This window comes from Anguilla anguilla, chromosome 3, assembly GCF_013347855.1.
Source record: "Anguilla anguilla isolate fAngAng1 chromosome 3, fAngAng1.pri, whole genome shotgun sequence".
NCBI lineage: Eukaryota > Metazoa > Chordata > Actinopteri > Anguilliformes > Anguillidae > Anguilla > Anguilla anguilla.
The window spans coordinates 7292932-7316568 of NC_049203.1; the positions used below are offsets into that span (position 1 = coordinate 7292932).

Genomic DNA, 23637 nt, shown 5'->3' on the forward strand with positions numbered 1-23637 from the left:
GCATTACAGTTTCAGACTGCTACACGTGACCCGAGCCCCATTTTTGTGCAGTGGGAGGACTTACAGTTTAAGGTTTGCATATCTAATAAACTAGTTGGACCAATTAAGACTACCTGATTTACGCAAGAATGAGCAAGGTCACTGGTTCCCAAAGCTCTCCTCTGGTACCCCCAGTCGGATCCAGGTATTTGATGTGTTCCACCTGAAGCACACCTGATACAATTAATCAAGCCCTTAATTAAGGAATAAACGCATCCGTGGTCCTGCCATTTCTGGCATGTCAAAGCATGGATGTGGTGGTCAAGCATGAACGATTGAATATGGAGGCATTAAACGCTAGGTATTAATGAAATGTAAACATTAATTTCCCATCTTTAACGGCAACGTTAAAAATCGTTTATTTAGGCGCGTAATACGTTTGATCATTAATAGTGAGCGCGGGTTGTAACAGAGCAGATCAATTGGACCTATATGTGAGTAAGACCCGCCCATTTTCAAAATAAATTATGGAATCGTATAAAGCCGTGGGGACAGGAAGACGGTGTCGGTGCTTCGGTTGCAGTCTCCTTGACTAGGTACTGTGACGCGGCCCTGCCACTTCGTTTACGGTTTTTTGACATCCTTTTTAAAAATCAACCGACCCGTTTCTCACGTAGACTGAAATAAAATACCCACAAACGGAGATGTCAAAACCACTGACAGACCAGGAAAAGAGGAAGCAGATTTCCGTGCGAGGGCTGGCCGGGGTGGAAAATGTGGCGGATCTCAAAACCAATTTCAATCGCCACCTCCACTTCACGCTGGTCAAGGATCGAAATGTGGCGACCAAACGGGATTACTATTTCGCCCTGGCCAACACCGTGCGCGATCATCTCGTGGGCCGCTGGATCAGAACGCAGCAGCATTACTACGAGAAAGATCCCAAAGTAAGCAGCCGCTTGCCGCAGTCTCCCCACACTCTCCCTGCACGTACGCTCATCCTTGATGGATTTCAGGCGTAGGGGAGGGGTGGCTGTCACAGTACAAACGGTGGCGCAGTAGCGATGCTTATAGTGCGGAAACGGCACTTTGAAGAATGCTGAAGGAATTTACCCTTTAATGCATGCATATGTGCGTTCGCGGCAAATCCAAAATTAATATGTAGGCTACAAATGTGTTTGCTTGATCGATGCTTGGTCATTCATTCGGGAGATGGCTAGTGTTAAGTTCACGGGCACACTCTGTGCCCGCAGATATTACGTAACCAGTGTGTGCTTTCATGTTTATTGTATGTATGCATGTGCGTTTCTGCGTTTCTTATTTGGTAGACAATAAAATAATAAAAACATATGAATTACAGAGAAGGTAGTAAAAGTAATATTTTATTTCAATTTATTTCAACCATTCCCCCAAAATGAGAGATCCCGTGCACATACGGATCATTGTTTTTCCCTCAATGAAATGCGTGAGTTGCCAGCTTTCCCTTAAATAGCATTACATTTAAAATAAATGCGAAAATATTATATATATATTCAGACATTACCTCGTCTGCAAATGTTAATAGTTGCACACGAGTCTCGTGTTGCAAAAACGTTGAATGGGAAGGAAACATGAAATTCTACTCGCGATATTAAGAAAGCCTCTAAAAATTTTCACAATGGTGCCCTTTGCTCTCTTTGACGCCTCAGAATCCAGACCCGGATGTGCCATAGTCGCATTCCACTCAATAGGTCCTTAAATATACAATCTGATGGGCTGGGTAATATGGAAACATAGACAATCTGAATTATTGAAACCATATTCCTGCCATAACAACCAGCCCCTCCCATAACTCACTCGTATGGGAGTCGCTTCCTTGAGAATGCACCTGCAACGGCTAAAAGCAGTTTTATTGATGGTGACAGACTAGATTCAGCACCCACCCGTCCCTGAACAATAACAAAATGATCTCCTTTTGAAATGGACGGGTTGCTTGTTTCAATACAGGTGTTAAAAAGTGAAAGGACACTGAAATGCTGTTTCATAATCTTCATTTTGATTTCATACTCAGCTTTTTACTAGTAAGCTTCTTTTCAGTGTTAATATAAGTTACAGGACCAGTCCTTTGTTAGTGCTAAACGGTGTAGTTAATACAGTAGAGCTGTCCTTTTTAATGTTTATATATATGTGTATGTATGTGTGTATGTATGTGTGTGTGTATATACATATATATATATATATATATATATATAATAAATGGAAGGAAACTCTTGAAGTTCCCATTCTTTGCTGAAACCTTCAGAATTTTATGGGCAAATAGAAACCCAGGCAGATGTGAGATTCCAGTTCTTCCTGTGAACTCACAAAGTTTTTAAACCGTCATGTGTCATACATACAGCAGGGAGGTGGCGCTGTGCCCTGTGTGTGCTTTGAAGAACGCAAGAGGCCTTGAAGCCTGCTCCTTGAGCCGTTGCTGCCTTGCTGCGATTCGCCGATGCCTTATTGGGAAGTCTGGCTGTCGACAATGACCTTCAGCTTTGCAGTTCAGACGCCGCTGGACGTGTTCGCTCTGGAGAGTTTAGAGTTTCGCATAGCAACAGAAAAAAAACACAAAGACGACCCCTGTGGATAATTTGAGGCTGTACCCTTAATTCACATTACTGGATTCTGTTACCAGGATTTGTTCCTTTGCTTTAGGGCGCAGAATATATAACTATAGCATATAAAATGCAGATCTTCTGGGAAGTTTTTAGCACATACCAATAAATCATGAGTGGGATTTCTTGTGTTTCTCTGTGGTATTTGGTGTTTTCTGACAGTCAGTGAAATGATACCTTGCACCGTGCCCACTGCCCTCTAGTGGTAAGAACAGTAAAACTATATTTTCCAGCCATTTGTCTATGCCAGGGTCTGAGGCAGTGGTTCTCGACCCCGTTCCTGGAGATCTGCCGTCCTGTAGGTTTCCATTTCAAACCTGATTCTACTAATGAGCAGCTCACCGAGATCTCTAGCTGTTGTTAGAGGTGGTGCTACGATAGGGTTGCAGTGAAAACAGAAAGGACAGTAGATCTCCAGGACCGGGGTTGGGAACCGCTCGTCTGAGGGCCGTGGGCAAGTGCATCCACTCATTTTGCCTTTGGCCTACATGGCCTCGCTACCTCAGAGAGTCTCTCTAAAGGAAGTCGAAGTTCGTGTACACGTTCGCCCATACGTGCGCGCAGATAAATCTGTCTCGCGTTGTGTTTCTGTAACGCAAGCCTTGGCCTTTCCGGCGGTCTCTGGGTGCTGCTATTCTTACCCGGACAGAAATGTCGGTGTTACGCAATCTTATGAACCCTCGTGCCAGATTCTCACACCCCGGCACCGTTCCTTTTTCTCCCCCCTGAACCCGAGTTCAGTCAGACCCAGTGTCGTTGACCAAAAACAACACCAGGCGGGTTAGGGGGGTCAAGACCATGCCTCAGGTGTGTTCTCTACAGGTCATTCAAAGGCCCCTAAAGAAACAGGAATTTTCCTGGGTAGCTTATAAGCTCACTGGTCACTATGAAATGGAGCTTGCCGTAAGAACCTGCTGAGTGGCCTTATATAAACACATTCAAATCGAGCTCAGGTCTATTTGCACAGCCGTCTCTGTAGACGGGTTGTTCTCAGACGGCATTGTGGAGAGAAAATGTTTGCTAACGTACACATGCCACATGTAGACTTCCTCGGTGAAGAGCTTCGGGGTCTGTCGGATACTTGCTACAGTTTTGTGAACTCGCCGACAATTCAAATGGACAAAAAAACCAAATGGACGCTTGTGTGGAGGGTTTGCTACATCGTGATTTTACGTAAGAAATTTCCTGTCACTTTCGTTTTTATCGAAACTGCTGCGCATGTTGGAGACAGAACTCAGCCTACTGGGCGGTGGCTCCAGTTAAAGCTGTAGTCCATGTTGCAGTGATGGTGCAGAATTGAACCCTGAATATGCCAGTCCTGCCTCATTAAGCATTAGCAACTCAATAGGGCGTAGTCCATGGAGCATTTGGTTCAGGCACGTACCTTTATAGTGCAGTGTTCCTGATTGAGCTGACTCTGATGGGAGAAAAGTCCTCCCAATTTCAGTGGATGTGCTTTGAGAATAAACAGATTTAATGTCAGTTGCATCTGGCGAATCGTGATGTTGTGCAGGTGGGGCTCCAGCTCGAGGAGAAAATTGAACCTGAAAAATAATCTTGTGCTGCACCATTAAATAACTCAACACTGGCTACTTGCTGGAGCTTAATGACAGGAAGTTTTGCAGAAAGTAATCTCATAGATTATATGACTCTCCAGACTAGCAGTAGCACATCTGAAGTTGAGACTAATCAGGAACCTGCTAGCACTGGCTTGCTAGTGCACTGTTAGTCAAATTATGGGCATCAAAGTCCAAGAACTGCTGGCTTTACACATTCCCTTTACCTGGGAGTCAGGTGTGAATGCAGTCTCGCCAATCACAGTAGCACTAGTTGTTCAGTTAATTACCTGGGGGAAAAGAGAACCAGGACTGGATTTGGACACAAGGTCCTGATTTGAGTATCAATGCTCCAGCGCAGTGTGGCTGAGGAGCTGAACTGGCCGACCAGTGCTGATATTCATTGCTGGACCTGGCGGTCCACAGGCTCTGCTGGTTTTTGTTGTTACTTGGCACTTAATCGATCAATTAAAGCAGTTCATTACACAGTTAACTCACCTCACCTGGCTTCTTGGGTCTGAATTGGTTGCTGATATTAAGGCGAGAACAAAAACCAGCAGACCCTGTGCCCCACAAGGACCAGGAATGAAGGTCAGTGTGATAGACTGACACACGTTTCAGAGAACCAGCTTTCTATTCCACACTCCCCTGTGGGAACACTCTATATGGGCCAACATACCACTGAAGCTTCCAAATTTGGAGATATAATGAAAACAGCAGCAATAAAAAGTTGCTTACAGAAAGTGCAAATGTGCTCCCATGAAGGTGTCAAACAAACCTTATGTTCACATTCCTTATTAGTCTCACTGTTCATTAATTGCGGATGAATAAATGGGGCCTTTTTACATTTAAGATGTACGCATCGTCTTCCTGAACCTGTGGCATGGCCTACCTTGCAGGGCGCGAGATCATTTTCACCTTGTGTTAATGCTTAATAAAAACAGGCCAGTAAAACCTGCTATTACCACTTAGTGCAGCCGGGCAATCGATCTGACCTTCTGGAAGTGAAATGAGAATCCCAGCCCACGGCGACGGCTCGAGTGTCTTGACAGTGCCGGGGGGCCAAAATTTACTCCGTATTTACTCAGTGCATAGCAGAGCGGGGAGGAATCCTCCGCTTCCTACACAAACACTGGCAGCTGCCTCTGAGGGAGGGAGCGAGTGTGTGTGTGTGAGTGAGTGAGTGAGTGCTGATGTGAAGAGAGAGACTGCCCCGCTCCTGCCGGGTCCTGTTACAGCCCGGGCTCGTCTTTCAGTGAGGCTGTGCCATCCAAACTCTCTGCCCCCCTGGCTGAGGTCCCCTTTGGTCTCCAGGGGTTTCCAGGAGAAGGGTAGACACTCCCTCCACCCCTCGTATTTTTATCAATAATAATAATAATAATAATAATAATAATAGTAATAATAATAATACATTGGGCCAATTATGGTGTGCTTAGCTGGAGTTTAAACCTCTGGTTTAAACCTCTAGACCACAGAACTGCATCCTAACTGGAACAACTAATCTTTTATTCCACAGATTCGGATAGGTGTTGCAGTTAAGCACACTGCAGTTTATATGTTGCAGCTTTTCAGTGATGCAAACACACTTTGTATTACTACATTATTACGCTATAAGAACCTGGGCAGAGACGGGTAGATGCTCACGGGGCAGAATGGGGAGGAGCTGGGGGATGGAGCGGGGCTTGTGGTGAACAGAGAAATATTTATGTTCGTGTGTGTACGTCTGCGTGTGCGTGTGTTAATGGACATTAATGGGTGGTTAATGGACTTGTAGGCCAGAGTGAAGTGGTTGGATTTCAGGTGGGACTAGAAGATGGTTTCTGAAGGAGGCTAGGGAGCGCCGTACTCTGGGGTCTCATTCAAGTCAATTGTTTTCACTCCGTACACCTTTTCCTCGCGAACTTGTTTGACCAACCAACAGGGGGTGCTGTCGTTCCAAACTGTGGAGCTGGATTCAAAAATATGCTGGAGAAGTCCTTTCCTATGAACGTCTAGCAACAGCACTGCTCCTTTTTTAATGTTTGACCTCTCTCTCTCTCTTCCCCCCTCCCTCGCTTCAGCGTGTGTACTATCTGTCCCTGGAGTTCTACATGGGCCGCACCCTGCAGAATACCATGGTGAACCTGGGCTTGGAGAATGCCTGCGATGAAGCCACCTATCAGGTCAGAGACCGATGTGTGGAGGAAGTGAAAAGGGCACACTCACAAAGACACTGCCTGCCCAAAGTTACTGACAGAGAGACTGTCTGCCCAAAGTTACTCACAAAGACACTGCCTGCCCAAAGTTACTGACAGAGAGACTGTCTGCCCAAAGTTACTGACAAAGACATTGTCTGCCCAAAGTTACTGACAGAGACAATGCCTGCCCTAAGATACTGGCAGAGACGTGTCAGCCAGAAGGCACTGACAGGCATACACTCAGCCCAAAGGCACTGACAGATACATAAGATTTCCCTAAAGGCACTGACACATACATACGGTTACTCCAAAGGCACTGACAGTCACACAGTAGCTCATTCTTGTCTCCTGCAGTTGGGGTTGGACATGGAGGAGCTGCAGGACATGGAGGAAGATGCTGGCCTCGGGAACGGCGGTCTGGGACGTCTTGCCGGTCAGTGACCCTCTTACTGCCCCCTAACATGGCCCCTCCCCCTTTCAGTGTAAAAGACGTGGTGCTGTTTTCTTTGGATATGCTATCCACAAGGAAAGCTTTCGCTGCCAGCTATGCTCTTTTCAATTTAAAAAAAAACAATCATACAATACAATTAGTCAGCAGACCTAACAATTCTTACAAAAGAAAAATGAATTAAGCATGAGATGAAACTCATTTCATTTCTTTTGCGTAGCGTGATGGTGAGTTTGTCTCCCCCTGCTGTCCGTTCTCCAGCGTGCTTCCTGGACTCCATGGCTACCCTCGGATTGGCTGCCTACGGCTACGGTATCCGCTACGAGTTCGGCATCTTCAACCAGAGACTCGTCAATGGCTGGCAGGTGAGTAGACCGGGCAGAGGTCTCAGCGAATGTCCGTGTGTCCGTCCAGAAAAATGACTCCTAGGATGCAGCATTGCTAACAACATCCTCTGCCCTGAAGTTGGGCACTTTCTAGTTTCAATGTAGAGGCCGATTAGGAGTTAGTGTTCTGTGTACACCACACCAAATGGGGGGGAAAAAGGGGGATGATTGACATTTCTTCCGCAGGTGGAGGAGGCGGATGATTGGCTGCGCTATGGAAACCCCTGGGAGAAGGCCCGCCCTGAGTACATGCGCCCCGTTCACTTCTACGGCCGAGTGGAGCACCATGCCGACGGAGTGAAGTGGGTGGACACTCAGGTGCGATTGGAGGGGTGGAGAGAGGTGGAGAGGTAGAGAGATGGAGCAGTGGAGAGTAGGAGGGTGAAAGAGTGGGAGAAAGGAGATGTGTTGTATGGGGCAAACATTTGATGGAGGGTATTAGGTTCACTGTGTGTGTGTGTGTGTTGTATGTATTGTATGTGTGTATGTGAGTGTGCGTGTGTATATTGTATGAGCGTGTGTGTTGTCTGTGTGTGTGTGTGTGTATGTATTGTATGTGTATGTGTGTGTGTGCGTGTGTATATTGTATGATTGTGTGTGTGTTGTAAGTGTGTGTGTGTGTGTGTGTGTATGCTGTGTGATAAAGAAAGAAGAAGCAAAGCAAGCTGATGAATCACACTTCCTACGCTGTGCTCTCCGCTGCTGCTAAGCGAGGTCTTGCCCTCACAGGTTGTCTTGGCGTTGCCATACGACACGCCCGTCCCAGGGTACAAGAACAACGTTGTAAACACCATGAGACTGTGGTCTGCCAAGGCTCCCTGTGAATTCAATCTGAAAGACTGTGAGTCCCCAAATTTAATAATGAGAGCACATTATAGCCTCTTATTGAAATGGGATATACTGCCATACATTGAAAATATGTGGGCCTGTGGGCTGAAATTACAATGATAAATACATTCACAAAACGTTTTGTTCTTTCAACAGTCAACGTCGGCGGCTACATTCAGGCTGTGCTAGACAGGAACCTGGCGGAGAACATATCCCGTGTGCTGTACCCCAATGACAACGTGAGTGCCCCGTTGCGTTGGGTTCAATGCTGCTCACACACAATTAAGCACAGTTATAGCCTGCACCTCCCTTTGCACAAATCTGCAGAGCATACGCTGAAAGAAAAATCTGAAAACATTGCTCATTTTAAATGCTGCTCATTCCTAAAATAAAGCCAATTGAATGCCATTTTCCAGGATGTGAGCTTATTATACAAAACTAAATTTAAAGGTGCTCCCATTTTTCTATGCCTTAACATTATTTATTATTATTTACTTAAGTTTTTATGAAAAATTATTTTAAGAAATTGCTTTCGGCCGGGACATTAGATAGAACAGGACACTCTTGAAATTTTAGCCAACAAAAATACATAAAGATGTCAGGCATACTGAGTGTTGTGTGCGACCGTCTGTCTGTGTGTCTGTTTGTCTGTCTGTCCGTCCGGCTGCAGTTCTTTGAAGGGAAGGAGCTTCGTCTGAAGCAGGAGTACTTTGTGGTGGCCGCCACTCTCCAGGACATCATCCGTCGTTTTAAGTCGTCCAAGTTCGGCTCCACGGAAGTCGTGCGCACTGACTTCACCTCCTTACCTGACAAGGTGAGCCCTCAGGAGTTCTCCTGAGGTCTCAGGTTTCAAATCACACACTCTGTGTGTTTTAAAGATGATCCTATTTATCCTTTGTTTGCTTAGAAGCCCTTATCCATTGGGGCTGTTACTTTTTCTGCATGCACTTATGTTAGTTAGCTCCGCCTGCTAAATGCCAAATGGAATTGTGGTTTACACTGCGCATATTTTAAACTACCCAAATATATCACTGCCTACATAATTCTCCTGAAGCCACTGGAATAAAGTGCATTCCTGAAGGATAGAGCCTTGGGCCAATGCCCAGTTCCCCAAATGCATTCATCTTCTATTGGATAAACGCTTCCACGTCTGAGGCTTGGTAATCCCGACCCGCTGTTTATTATTAAATGGCAGTTGCACTTGAACCCTGTGAGCTGTGTTGGCAGGTTGTTGGATGTTTTCCCTCGATCTCCGGGGGGTTCTGTTTGCGTCTGCACCGTCGCGCGGTCTCCGTGGTGACGTACCGCTGTCTGGTGCGCGCAGGTGGCGATACAGCTGAACGACACCCACCCCGCCATGGCCATTCCTGAGCTTCTGAGGATACTCATCGATGAGGAGAAGCTGACCTGGGAAAAGGTGGGGGGGGGGGTGAGGGGGGTGATTGGGGGGGGGGGGGGATAAACTTCCTCTTGAGACCTCGTCCATTCGCCAGATCATTTGAGGTTTCCTGTCATAGGTAGTTTTTTTATATATATTTTTTTTGGCATCTCGTGATATCCTCTTCACTGGACAGTTGAGGACCATGAAGCAATTTGGTGCACGCAGATGTTTGCAGGCTTTGAAATTGCATGTGCAGGTTGCATACTGTTCTAGCTAAATTTACTGTTACACAACAGGATCTGTGGGCAATTCAGTTCTGATGATGAAATTAAGCATCCCACAATTGCATATTGGAAACAGAGCTGTTTGTGGGGTGGTGTACGATGAAAAGAGATGCAAATAAAACATGCGTGTACTGTTCAGTTTTTAATTTGTGACCAAAGGCCCCCAGGCTGAGCTTAGTGTTGCCTTCTCCTGATTGTGTGATGTAGCCTGACCTTTGACCCTGATTTTATCAGGCCTGGGACATCTGCGTGCGCACTTGCGCCTACACCAACCACACCGTTCTCCCCGAAGCCCTGGAGCGCTGGCCCCTCGACCTGTTCCAGAACCTGCTGCCCCGCCACCTGGAGATCATCTTCGAAATCAACCGTCGCCACCTAGAGGTCCGGAGGACTCTCAAAATCCGGCCAGAAACATGCAGCAATCTCCCCGATGTCATTTTTAAATCATAATAAATGAATTCGTAATTATAACGATGACGATTGTGACCGTGGTTCTCCGTTTCTTCGCTCATTGTTCCCGCCGTCTCTCCGCGCAGCGCATCGCGGCGAAGTTCCCGGACGACTTGGACCGCCTGCGGCGCATGTCCCTGATCGAGGAAGGCGGGCAGAAGAAGATCAACATGGCGCACCTGTGCATCGTGGGTTCCCATGTCGTGAACGGAGTGGCCCGCATTCACTCCGACATAATCAAAAACACCGTGTACGCATCAGTCCAAGTCTCTTACACACACCTTTCTGTTTTTTAATGTTTTTTTTTGTGTTTCGGCGTATGCGCCCAAGGTCAATAGATCTGACCGAGGAAGCGCGTGCTGGCAGTTGAGGTCTGACCGCCGTTGCCGTGGTTTTCGTTCGCAGGTTCAAAGACTTTTACGATGTCGACCCCCAAAAGTTCCAGAACAAGACCAACGGTATCACCCCTCGTCGCTGGCTGGTCATGTGCAACCCTGGCCTGGCTGAGGTCATCGCAGAGGTGGGGGCTTGAACGGTCATCACCTTTTCTCTTTCAGTCGCAATCCAAAATAACTATAAGTACGCAGTACCTATCCATTTTTGAATAGTATTTAGAGGTTGCGATGTTACAGTACAAGTATCCTAGCAACATTTTTCTTCAAGGTCGGCTGGTATGCTGTAGGATTGGATGCCATTTTCTGTTTGTGTGTGTTTGTGTTTACGTTTGGGATTGGGAATGTGTTTGTGTGCGTGTGTGACAGAGGATCGGAGAGGACTACATGCGTGATTTGGACCAGCTGAAGAAGCTCCTGAGGTTTGAGGATGATGACGCTTTAATCCGAGACATTGCCAAAATCAAGCAGGTAATGGGTCACATGACGTTTCAGATGAAGGAAATTTACTGCATCCCATGTTGCTGGTCTTTTTTTTTTTTTTTACTGCATTAATTTTAACGCCCTGCACAAAATAGAGACTTTTACATGCTGCTTAGTGACAGGTCAACACTGTGTTTAGTTTGCAAATTAAAAGTGAGACTTTGCCCCAAAGTGCTGCTCCAGGACCAGGCTCACCTCTTTACCCTGCAGCCAATCATGAAGATCTTATGCCTTAAAAAAGAAAATCTTTATTGTAAAAATCTTATATCATAATCGGATAATGGTGTTTACATGACCATTTCAATAATCAGAATATTGCCTTAATAAGGGTAAGATCATAATGTTAGTGTGCGTGTAAACGGACCCAGTCTGAGCAGTCAAGGCCTTGATGGGCCAAAAACAGTTACCCTGGGGCTACACCTTTCGCAACACCCTGCACTGCGTCAGGAGTGACTGTTATCACAAACTCCTTCTTTTCTCCCACCTCCTCCCCTCCTCCTCTGCTCCCTCCCCCTAAAGGAGAACAAGCTGAAGTTTGCAGCTCACCTGGAGGAGCACTACAAGGTGAAAATAAACCCAGAGTCCATGTTTGATGTGCAAGTCAAGAGAATCCACGAGTACAAGAGACAACTGCTGAACTGTCTCCACATCATCACCCTCTATAACCGTGAGTTTTGCTCCTTAATAATAATAATAATAATAATAATTAATAACAGGCAGTAATAAAAAATACTTTCCAATGGAGGTGAGAACAGTAGAATCACTGGCCATGTTTTGATGTAGAGTGAAAGCCCATCTCATTCCCACTGCTACTGCTCTTTTAAAATGTCATTTCTTCAGGATTGTTATGGTGTAATGTGTTAGAAGCACTTGCTCGAGGTGAGATTTGGACCTGTGTCTCTCATTCACACAAAGATGAATGCGTTACCAGTCAGCTAAAACTGAAAGACTGGAAATGTTATTGTCCTGGTCTGGCACTGTCGATCACTTAACTCTGGTGAATTCATTAATACATTGTACATTAATACACTGGCAAATGCCAAATTAATGTGTAGTAATAATATTTGTATATACAATGAAACAAGCAGCTCAAAGTGCTTCACAATAAAAGCACTGCGGTGCTTTCTGTTGCAGGAGACAGTTCAGCCTGGGAGTTAATTAGACTGTCTGAAAGTGCTGGTTTGGGTATTGTCTGCCTGTCAGGCTTAATGCCCATCTTATCTGAAATACGCCATCTCTTCCTATTTCAGGCATCAAGAAGGATCCCAAAAAGGCTTGGACCCCCAGAACCATTATGATTGGAGGAAAGGTGATTTTCCATGACCAGTCACAGCACTCGTCACATACAGTCTGGTTGCGATTTGCAGCAGTCCATGAGTGCCCACATGTTTATACCTGTATGCTATGCCTTCACAACAATGCCTTCTCCCCTCTTCCACAAATTTAACCTTATTGTTGAATAACGAATGATGTTTGCACATGTTTTAATTGTATAATTTAATTTAAAACTCGCTTTAAAAGCTCTCGCTCTCATGTGAGTTCAGGGCTGGACTACAAAAAGACCGTGTATGGCAACCTGTGGATTTGTCAGTTGCCACTGTCAGTTAACATTTGTGTGTTCTGATCCTTTGAACCACCTGTTTTCCAGGCTGCCCCTGGTTACCACACTGCCAAGATGATCATCAGGCTCATTACTGCCATCGGAGACATTGTCAACCACGACCCTGTGGTGGGCGACCGTCTCAAAGTCATCTTCCTGGAAAACTACAGGGTCACCCTGGCTGAGAAAGGTAGTGGACTTTCCTGTGTGCATGTGTGTATGTGTGTGTGTGTGTGTGTGTGTGTTCGGATGCGTGAGTGTATGTGTGTGTGTACGTGTTTGTGTGTGTGTGTGTGTGTGTGTGCATGCACCTGTTTGTGTGTGTGTGTGTGTGTTCGGATGCGTGTGAGTGAGTGTGTGTGTGTGTGTGTGTGTGTGTGCATGCACCTGTTTGTGTGTGTGTGTTCGGATGCGTGTGAGTGAGTGTGTGTGTGTGTGTGTGTGTATTTGTGTATGTTTTCGTGGTTGTGTATGTGTGTATATGTGCGACTGTCAGTGAGAAGGTGGCAGTGTCAGTGAGACGTTGTGAGACTTGTCTCTCTGCACAGTGATCCCAGCGGCCGACCTCTCGGAGCAGATCTCCACGGCGGGCACGGAGGCCTCCGGCACCGGCAACATGAAGTTCATGCTGAACGGCGCCCTCACCATCGGCACCATGGACGGCGCCAACGTGGAGATGGCAGAGGAGGCCGGAGAGGACAACCTCTTCATCTTCGGCATGAGGGTGGAAGACGTGGAGGCCATGGACAAGAAGGGGTAAGAGAGATTCCACAACGAGGGCCGATCCGTTTCAGGACTTTGTGCCAACTCTCAGTCATATCTTGACCTGACATTTGAATAACCACCAGCTACAGCTGCAGACTGCAAGTGTATGCTAAAGATTTTACTGTGCTCAAGTACAGGAGTCAAACAGTGTAGTTTATACAGCAGTCAGGAAGACTAAACTAGAAGTAAGGTAATTGGTTGGAACAAAAGTTGTTGTTACTGGTGGTGATGTTGCAGATGTGCTATGAAAACAAAATGAAATGTAAATTAACTGTAAATGACTCCTCTGGTGTCTTAGATATGATGCCAGTGAGTACTACAACCGTATCCCTGAGCTGAAGCAGGCCATTGACCAGATCTCAGGAGGGTTCTACAGTCCCAACCAACCGGACCTCTTCAAAGACATTGTCAACATGCTGATGAACCATGACAGGTAGAAGAATCCGCTAACACACACACAGACAAACACATACACACAAACACACACACACATGCACAGACACACACACACACACACACATAAACACACACACAGACAAACACATACACACGAACACACACACACATGCACAGACACACACACACATATACACAAACACACACACACACACACACACACACAAACACAAACACACACGCAGACAAATACATAAACACAAACACACACACACACACACACACACACGTAAACACACACACAGACAAACACATACACACAAACACAAACACACACACACATACACAAACACACACACACACACACACACACACAAACACACACACACATACACAAACACACATACACATGCACAGACACACACACACACACACAAACACATTCGTAAACACAGTGACTGATCCTCAGTTTGTCTGGCTCCATATTGTCTCATCTAATTATCTGACTGTGACTGTTTGCCTTTGGTTCAGGTTCAAGGTGTTTGCAGATTATGAAGACTACATCAAATGTCAGGACAAAGTCAGTGCTCTGTATAAGGTCAGTATACATTTCTGATGTATTTTTCTCATCTGTCAAGCATTGGCTGTATTGCACTTTTCAGTGTATTGCTTCCAAGACATACTTTCTGTGAACTTCATTCTATCTCTGTCTCTCTCAACAGAACACTAAGGCGTGGACCAAGAAGGTGATCCATAACATTGCCGGGAGTGGTAAATTCTCCAGTGACCGCACCATTGCCCAGTACGCACGGGAGATATGGGGGATGGAGCCCAGTCTCGCTAAAATTGCTGCCCCAGATGACCCCCGTTAAATGACCCCCCCCCCCCAAATTCCAAGGCGCCGTTTGGGAAAATTAATCATAGAGGCAAAACACAGATTTTCAAAACTGGGCGTCCTTCTCTCTCTTTCCCACTCTCCCTTAGATTTTGATTGTGACAAATGTGATAGTCTTTCCATAGCTCCTGAGTAAGATATGTGTTCCCTTCCTTGCTGGTTGACACCCTCAGTGATATGGCTACTCTATTTCCAGTCATGCCCACAGGCAAACTATTTACCAGTATTCAATCACGAACGTCCTGCCAATATCAATTAAGCCTATCCGGTTGTGCAGCATTGAATCTGTGTTGTTTCACTGTTATTTGACCAACAATACCTACAGTACGTTCGTCAGAAGCACCACACAGCTAACACAGAACGTCCTCACAATGTTGCTGCCGTGTTGTGGCAATGTTATAACGCTGACGAAACATTCCAGTTGCATTGTGGGGACATTTTGTGTTGGCTGGGCAGCTACTGATGCCGCAATGCAGCCAGAGAAGAACAGCCCTGTTACCGTCAGTTTAGTTGTCATGCCACCCTTAATACCTGCAGATCAGAAAGCTGTCGGTTTGACATTATGTCTTCCAAATCAGAAAGCTGTGTGAAGCGACCTTGAGTATGACAAAGGCGCTATACAAATAACTTATTATTATTATTATTATCATCCCTTTAAAAGGACAGGATAAATGGTTGTGTGATACATTTTAGGAGATATGCGCATATTTTATCTGTGCTGTGAAGTGACACTGCAGGTCTGGCTTTGACTGAACACGCTGTCCACATCCACAAACTACGGTAGATCTGTCAGGTTTGAGTGTTCATAAATTTTTGGGTGCAGGCAGGAGACAAATCTGTCGACACATTCTCTGAATATTACAGAACCAGGTCATGTTTGTGTTTGGAATCTTTTTACAATTGTTTCTTTCTCAGTTCACTGTCAAAAAAAGGTCATGTCTTGCACTTTATTATTATTATTATTATTATTATTATTGTTTTGGTCTTTAAACCTTTTCGACAAAGAGCTATAATCCTCCTCTCCAGCTTATGTGTGAAATCAAGCAAATATACTGTCAAGACCTCAGTCATGGAAACGACCATTGTCCCTCATCTAGATTGTCTTCGTGTCGTGACTCAGGCTGTACTGTACTTTTTCCATTCTACCTTGACCTACTTCACTGAACACCGTTGAACACCAGTGACAGGAATTGCCTTAACAGTGTCTGTGTGTGCGGTAAAAGCGCATGAGTTCATGTGTGCTTGTATCCATCTCCACCGCTGTTCTTACCCCCCCCCCACCCCCCCACCCCCACCCCCCCAAGTCAAACGGAGAAAATGGCATGCCTTACGCTGCCATTTCCCGTTAGTTGTTGTACTACACTAAAAGCATGACTTTTTACTAGAGTATCATTCAGCTGTGTCCTGAAGGCTGTCGGGCTCATTGTGACTGTAAAAACTGCATGTAATCTTCAGGATTCGGCACGGCGGAGGTTGAGGATGACATGCGCGTACCTGCTTTTGACCTGCGTCGTTAGAGGTAGAGGCTTTAGAGATAAATTATTGTCCCTGCGTCTAGGCAAGGAAAGCTAGTGAAAGAACTCTCACCTCCCACTCCAACCCTATTGTCTTATGTCCATGTCAGTAAACGGAAGCCAATAAACAAGACGCACTCAAGAAAACTGTGTTTCTTCTGTCTTATTTCTGCATCTGTTCCATGGTGTCATTTTGAATGCTCCCTGTTTTATCATTATTTATTTATTTTAGGGTAACTAGTATTATGGTATGTTATTGGGTAAACTATTCTGCAACACTGCACACAGCTTTAGGTTTTTTTAGGCATTCATGGAAAAGGGTAACTATGTTACTTCATGTGTACATGTATATAGGGGCTTGCTGCTTCTTCTGGCAAGTGTTAGCGATGTGGCATCCCCATACAGGACCTACTGTATAAACTTGGTTGTTTTTAGAACGTATTTCAGTCCATTAATCTAAGGTTTGACAAAAACCGCAAAACAACTTATGGTTGAAAGAGGCTTCTGGGAGCCATGATACCCCACACAGGGGGCGATGTATTGCTCGATTAAATGTCACGCAGATTGGAAGATAAACTGCACTTCCATAATAAAGCCACAAGATGGAACTGAAGTTCTCAGTTTCACATCAATTATTCAGAAGAGGAACCTACCGAAAAAAAAAATTCCTGAACTTGTCGAAACGAATGCAAGTCTATATTTGGACTCCCATGCTAGAGAAACGAACATCCCATTTCCAAAATTCTGATGACATAACTTAGCTAAATTGTCTAGAAGAAATAATTTATCAAACAACTAAACTGAAAAGTTAACTTGCAAACTCCGAAAAGGGGCCCCTTTCTGGCATCTAAACATATAGTATTATCCTTTACAACCCGCAAACTACTGGCTACAACAGATTTTCGCACGGACCTACTCAGTTTGATCATTGAACTGTATAAGAATGAGTTTGATTGATAAATCGAGGATAGGTAGGTTTCGTGAACCGGAAGTGGTCTGTGTGACGAGGTCAGTGCTTAGGAACTGGACCAGAAATTAAGATGGCGGAGGAACAGCAGGAAACAACACAGGGGGAGATGGAGGGTGAGTGAAAAAACGACCCAAACAGTGGCAAATAGGAGCCCGACGAACGTTACGTTAAAGCACGTTGACAGGTCATCAACAGTGTTTTCTTATTACTTGCTTATGAAGTTAAGTAACTCGATAATCACAGTGTCAAAGACTGAGGCCGATGGAAAATGACTAGCTAGGTAGGTCGCTTACTGCAAGGAATGGATAAGAGACCGACAGAAAAATAGGCATAGGCCAAAGATGGTGAACTGAGGCACACAAAGAAAGAAATGAAACGTCGGTGTAACCTTGGAAAATAGACTATGTATCATGTAGTCGTCAATGCATCTGGTGGTATAGGTTTGGCATTTTATTTGTCGACCAAAAATCCACCTTGATTAATTTACTAATTCCATCAATGATAAGATCGGGACTCCGACGGCACCGAAAACCGATAGATTCACTGAACATTCGACTGTTTACATTTATGGGGTCTGAACGAGTGACATCATAATAACTCTTAATGGTTGATTTTACGCGGTCATTTATGGCAGTTGGTTCTCTCAGAATTCTGACTGAGAGCCAGGTCAGTATTTCACTGGACACTTGATACATCCCGAATTATAACTTCAAAGTCCCAAGTCATTTGTGAATGGTTTAAATGGATTTTGAAAGTAGACACTTCATGCTACAAGCATGCTAAGGGATTTGAGTGTGCTGTGAAGTTTAGGTAGCAACAACAAGGCTGAATCCTTCTGACGTAATTTACATAGCGACTATATGCTCAGATCGCCTAGTTTCACTCACTACGGCCAAGCGGAATCGATAAGCTTCAGGAAAATATATAACTTTTAAAGATTTAATTCAGTCTTCTACTGGGACTTTGCTGTTTATCGAGGGTGTGAAATCGGTGGCATAAATGAACCGATTTGGCTAGACTACAGTAGCTTGCTAGCTGGGTCATGCGATCGACACCCCCCAGTGTTGGCTCACAAATTTGATCTTATAGTGATCTGTGAAAAGTGTGAAGCTCGCCTACTGTCTACATATCTGCGGATAGGTTAGTCAAAAGACACCGTAATGTTTGAAATGTGACTTTCTTTTAGCTAGCGGTGTTCAGTTCGTCGCGTAGCGCGAGAAAATAAATATCGCTGAATATTTTCCAGATAACTAGCTTTGTTATGTTGTGGTACAAATAATATGATTAAGTAAATGATTAAGTACCCGTCGATACAAGCTAGCTAACAGTGCTACTACATCGGTAGCTACTAACATTGAAACCCGAGCTTGCAAACTAGCCGGCCATGTTGTTGATTTGGTTCACTTAGACTATGTGAGCTAACGTTACTCAGTCCACTGGTAAAATGTTGGCTGGTCAGTAAACGTTTGGTTCATTAACATTAGGCGGTTGCAGATCGTCTTAAAATTCCCCCTGCCCTTTCAGGAAATTTGGCTCGATTGCTATCTAGCTAAATTGACTTACTACAAGCTTATCCCGAACTTTAAATGCACGTGGAGTCCAGCTGATTTGGTATTAAAACATTGTAACCTCTTTTGTTTGACAGCAGACCATCATATGCTCTTGACAAGAGAATAAACACATTTTAATTCACGTGTGCCTTTGAATTTATTTTTTTTATGAACTTTATCTCCCCTGTTTCCGAAGCACCAGTGGTTAAAAACTCCAGATGTCAGAACTTGTTTTAGAGGAGTGCAATGTCAATGTTAGGCTATTGTTTCTTTTTTTGTTGCATATCATTTACAGTCCTGTCAGCCGAGAAGCTCCAGTAGATTATTTAACTCTGGTGGTTGTTATCCGATACAGTGTATTTCTCAGTAAGAGTCCTTTAGTTCCTTCACAGGGTGCATTCATTCATCCAGAAAACATCTGGTACTTACTACATTCGTTTCTATTTTTACAAGCACAGGTTTAATGAAAATGCATAATGCATGGATGCTGGAAATGCATCCTGTGATTGATCCAGGAATGAAAGAATTTGCTTTTCAACACAAGGTGCCTTATTCATGAAGAAATTCACATTGGTTAACTTATGTGCACTGTTCTAAGAGCCTGCCCATCAGTCAATCAGTTTGATCAATCATGCAAGCAACTCGGTGCCTTTCTAAACTCAATACTAATTACCTGGCGTTGGTTTTTATGTGGTTCATTGAAGTGCCGTGCCTGATTGATCTGCCGAAGTTGTCTCACCTCTGAAACGCCAGTGTAATCAAGAATAAACATTTTTTTCAGTGGAGTTACGGTCCTCAGTTTTCTGGGGTTTTAGTGAATGTGTGTATGTAAGAACTGCTGTCAGCAGTATATGTGTGTTTATTGGAGCTCAGCTTACTGAGTCTTGTCCATGCTGAAATGTTAATGTAATGGAAACCAGTGTAATTTATGTTCTTTTTTTATCCATGCTTCATGGATAGATATGTAATATTGCTTCAGTGCTTTCTTCAGCTTCAGAGTGAAGCTAATGGTTGAGTTGGAAGCCTGTTTCCCATGCTCCCCCCTGTCGCTCTTTTTTCCCAGCAGGGGTGAACTGCCTTGCGTACGATGAAGCCATTATGGCTCAACAGGACAGGATTCAGCAAGAGGTGAGAACACAAGCACTTCCTGTTTCACTGCACTTGTGGGGTCTTTTCCAAACCTACAGATCTTTCACTACATGTGTCTACCATTTTTCCAGCAGTGGTGAGTTATTTGTTAAATTAACAATGGCCAATATTGGTGACTGACAGTATGTATTCAGATTTTATTTGTTTTTGTACTGCGTGTGGTTTCGTGAACAGTAATAGGTTCTCACTTCCGTTTTGACATTAAAAGGGGCCTGGTCTTTAAAGTAGCTCTTGCCCACCTCTTTATGTTCTGATGGATTTTATCCACAGTTCTTGTGGTTTAACCCCCTTGCCTTCTCACCACAGGACGAGGAGCACTGTCTTGAAGTCCTCAAGTGTAAAAGCGTAAAGAACACAATTGATTAAATAACCTTCCCCAGGATCAGCAAGTTAACGAGTGCCTGTGATTTTGAGTCACCTTGTGATTTTAGTTAATACATGTGTTCGTGCGGTGTGTGTGCGTGTGTGCGTGTGTGTGTGTGTTCAGATCGCCACCAGTAACCCCTTAGTGTCAGACAGACAGGACCTGTCAGTGTTGAAGGAGGAGTATGCACAGGAAGACACTGTATATCAGCTAAAGATAAAGGTGAGCGCATCAACATGCTACATGTGTGTGTACACATACCACATACATGTTCCACACACATTTACCACCCACACATGCGATTGGACATTAATTCAGTAGTAAACTGTTGTCATGCCGTCAAGGACGAATGTTTCGATTTCACATACAAGGCACAAGAAATATTAAAATCCACGCCGTTTTGTGTGGTGGATTTTGAAGGAAAAGGAAACCAGGTTGTCTGGGGTTTAGCATGGACAAGTCTTTCCCATGTCAGAAAAGTACCGGCAGTGGATTTATTATAAACCATTAGCATGTTTCGCAAAATAAAGTGCTTGCGTCACGGCGAGTCACAAGTCACTTAGTGTCCTAATTGTTTCCTGTAGGATTTGCACAAGAAATACTCCTACATCAGGAAGACACGGCCGGACGGTAACTGCTTCTACAGAGCCTTCGGATTCTCCCATTTGGAGTCGCTTCTAGACGACAGCAAGGAGCTTCAGAGGTAATGCTGCTGGAGAATGCGGACCTGAGCATACCGTGTCTCTTATTTTGGTAAATGGTAAAATGATAAATGGACTGCATTTATATAGCGCTTTTATCCAAAGCGCTTTACAATTGATGCCTCTCATTCGACCATTCAGACACACACACACTCCAATGGTGAAAGGCTGCCATGCAAGCTACCAGTCAGCTCATTGGGAGCAATTAGTGGTTAGGTGTCTTGCTCAGGGACACGTCGACACACCCAGGGCGGGGGATCGAACCGGCAACCCTCCGACTGCCAGACGACCGCTCTTACCTCCTGAGCCATGTCGCCCCCTGAATAATAATTTTATTATTCCTTGGGCAGGATGAAAGAGCGTTTTCTGAGGGATGAAAGAGTTTTCTGAGGGCACGCTGTTTGTGGTGACAGTGTAGTGGTTATGGGAGCTGGGATTGTGACTCCCAGGGTTTCAGGTTGTTGTGTTTCCCAGGTTGGGTGTTGCTGTTGTAACACTGAGGAAAGCAGTTAGCCTGAACTGATTCAGTAAGTGTAAGTGCTTGGTGAAAATATTTTTAAAAAATTTGACATCTTCAGATGCAATTATATTTGTCACAAAAGATCACAGATGGAGCAAAAAAAAAAGTCAGTTAGAGGCCTTTCAGAAGAGCCCATTGGCTCATTTGCTGAAGTTATGTCACCATGAGAAGTTGTAGTATGGAAAATGAATTGTGTGGGAAAGCAGCAGAGTCTTAAGTAACCTGCTGCTCTACACAGCTCATGTCAGGCTGGTAATCTGATTTAGATAGCTGCTGAAGGACAGTAGCACCTCAACACCTCCTGAGGCTCTGTCACTGAAAACAAACACACTCCTGGGAGTGAAGACAGGTGCACTTATCTTACAGGCCTGTTTGTCTCTCCTGTACGGTGGCCCTGTAGGTTCAAAGCGGTTGCGGCCAAAAGCAAACTCGATCTGGTGAATCAGGGGTTCACCGAGTTCACCATCGAAGACTTCCACAACACGGTGAGCTCACGCACGGCACACTGCTATTGGCTCACTCACTGTGGAGTAACACCCCAGGCAGCTCCTGCTTGTGTGTGAGACCCCACATGCCACATGACTTAAAGGGCCAAATGCCTATTTAAAGTACCCCAAATATTTTTTCAGACAGGCATTTTTAAATACATTCTTTACAAATACAGTGTACTGGAATGTGCAGATGTATTTGAAAATGCATTTAGGAAAAGTACAGTTTAGTGACCGAGAGACAGGGACGCAAGTTGGAACCTGTCACGCGATACTGGTGAACTATTGGTGAGGTTGCTTTCATTGTTAATGAATATCCACTCGTATGAGTGGAAATATGTATCATTTAAATTGCTCAGGATAAGAATATCCATGAAGAAAATTGGTAATCTCTGTGATATCAATGTACTGCTTGTGGTGGACATGAAAGAAGCGCCGCTGGCGATGTCTTCCTCCCTATCTCTCCCTGTCCTCCTGACTGCGGGTTCTCCGGTCCGCTCCTCGCTCCGCAGTTCATGGACCTGATCGAGCTGTGCGAGAAGCAGCCGTCCCTGGGCGAGCTCCTGGGCTCCTTCAACGACCAGAGCGTGTCGGACTACGTGGTGGTGTACCTGCGGCTGCTGACGTCCGGCTACCTGCAGCGCGAGCACGGCTTCTTCCAGCACTTCATCGAGGGCGGCCGCTCCGTCAAGGAGTTCTGCCAGCAGGTGAGGACGTGTTCTGCCAAACGTTCCCGGGAAGTCCCCGGTTACAGTGACGGATGCGACCGTTAAAATCCCCGTCTGGTGACTGTTGTGTGGTTATGGCTGTACTACAGCTACGCTTTTCCGGTACTTTCCGGTACTTACTCTCTGCCTTCCCTCCCCCCCCATGACAGGAGGTGGAGCCCATGTCAAAAGAGAGCGACCACATCCACATCATCGCCTTGGCGCAGGCCCTGAACGTCTCCATTCTGGTGGAGTACATGGACAGGGGCGAGGGCGGCACGGTTAACCACCACGTCTTCCCAGAAGGCAGCGAGCCGCGCATATTCCTCCTGTATAGGCCGGGCCATTACGACATCCTGTACAAATAGCCGCTGCTCGGCCGGTCGCCTACTACTGCTCCTCTCCTGTTTTTCAATACGCAAAGCGTTTATGAGGATACATACATCTGTGTACAAATAAAAAAAGACAGTATGGTATTTAAAAAAAGAAACGCACCGCATACATTTCCCTGGAACCCCATATTGCCCCCTGCCCCCTCCCCAAAAGAAAAAAAAAATTTAAACAATAAAAATGTTTAAAAAAAAGAATAGAAGTGACTCCAGGCGTTTAGAGTTGTACAGTTTTTTGTTGATGTTTTTTGTGGTTGTAAATGGTATTGATTTTTTTTTTTTTTTTGTTTCTTTTTCCTTTGTTACACTACGGTTCATGTTTTATTAAAAGGATTTAAATCATATCTGGGAAATGTGGACATTTTCTTTGCTGTCCTCTTGTGCATGTGTGTCCCTTACAGATATAGTCTAGTTAAGCAAATTTTTTTTTTTTTTTGCCTGAATTCAGTCAAAATATGTTCTATACTTTGACTTGCAGTTAAGTGCATGTCTCCTCCATGTCTTTAATATAGACATGAAAATTATCTTTTCACGTGTCACTGTACAGCACGCAATACGTTCAAATGGAATGTTTTTCAACTGAATTGATTGCTTCTGTTTGCATTGCAAAGCATCATAAAAGCATCAGA

General features: G+C 44.8%; 2 protein-coding genes across 3 annotated transcripts; both read left to right on the forward strand.

The window, feature by feature from the left end:
• Positions 1-519: 519 nt before the first annotated feature.
• On the forward strand, positions 520-16317 carry LOC118223638 (glycogen phosphorylase, muscle form-like). The gene is made up of 20 exons (XM_035410427.1): positions 520-926; positions 6232-6333; positions 6703-6781; positions 7058-7161; positions 7369-7500; positions 7912-8023; positions 8167-8249; positions 8681-8824; positions 9335-9427; positions 9910-10056; positions 10212-10375; positions 10531-10645; positions 10887-10988; positions 11520-11667; positions 12251-12309; positions 12649-12790; positions 13149-13356; positions 13664-13798; positions 14293-14359; positions 14484-16317. The coding sequence occupies exons 1-20, from the start codon at positions 684-686 to the stop codon at positions 14631-14633; spliced, it is 2529 nt and encodes an 842-aa protein (XP_035266318.1). The 5' UTR covers positions 520-683; the 3' UTR covers positions 14634-16317.
• Positions 16318-17132: 815 nt separating this feature from the next.
• On the forward strand, positions 17133-23206 carry LOC118224276 (ubiquitin thioesterase OTUB1-like). Of its 2 annotated transcripts, none has more exons than XM_035411619.1 (7): positions 17133-17253; positions 19754-19818; positions 20327-20425; positions 20788-20906; positions 21825-21909; positions 22425-22619; positions 22790-23206. In XM_035411619.1, the coding sequence occupies exons 1-7, from the start codon at positions 17211-17213 to the stop codon at positions 22985-22987; spliced, it is 804 nt and encodes a 267-aa protein (XP_035267510.1). In that variant the 5' UTR covers positions 17133-17210; the 3' UTR covers positions 22988-23206. The 2 variants fall into 2 exon arrangements, with proteins under 2 accessions (XP_035267510.1, XP_035267511.1); XM_035411620.1 differs by having other exon boundaries at positions 19757-19818.
• The last annotated feature ends 431 nt before the right edge of the window (positions 23207-23637 follow it).

Excerpts from the sequence above, each read along its gene's own strand:
- LOC118224276 (XM_035411619.1), top strand. The coding sequence starts at position 17,211 with ATGGCGGAGGAACAGCAGGAAACAACACAGGGGGAGATGGAGG. Across the intron at positions 19,819-20,326 it reads AGGACAGGATTCAGCAAGAG|ATCGCCACCAGTAACCCCTT; the intron begins GTGAGAACACAA and ends GTGTGTGTTCAG. Across the intron at positions 21,910-22,424 it reads TCGAAGACTTCCACAACACG|TTCATGGACCTGATCGAGCT; the intron begins GTGAGCTCACGC and ends CTCGCTCCGCAG.
- LOC118223638 (XM_035410427.1), top strand. The coding sequence starts at position 684 with ATGTCAAAACCACTGACAGACCAGGAAAAGAGGAAGCAGATTTCCGTG. Across the intron at positions 9,428-9,909 it reads AGAAGCTGACCTGGGAAAAG|GCCTGGGACATCTGCGTGCG; the intron begins GTGGGGGGGGGG and ends TGATTTTATCAG. Across the intron at positions 12,310-12,648 it reads CCATTATGATTGGAGGAAAG|GCTGCCCCTGGTTACCACAC; the intron begins GTGATTTTCCAT and ends CCTGTTTTCCAG.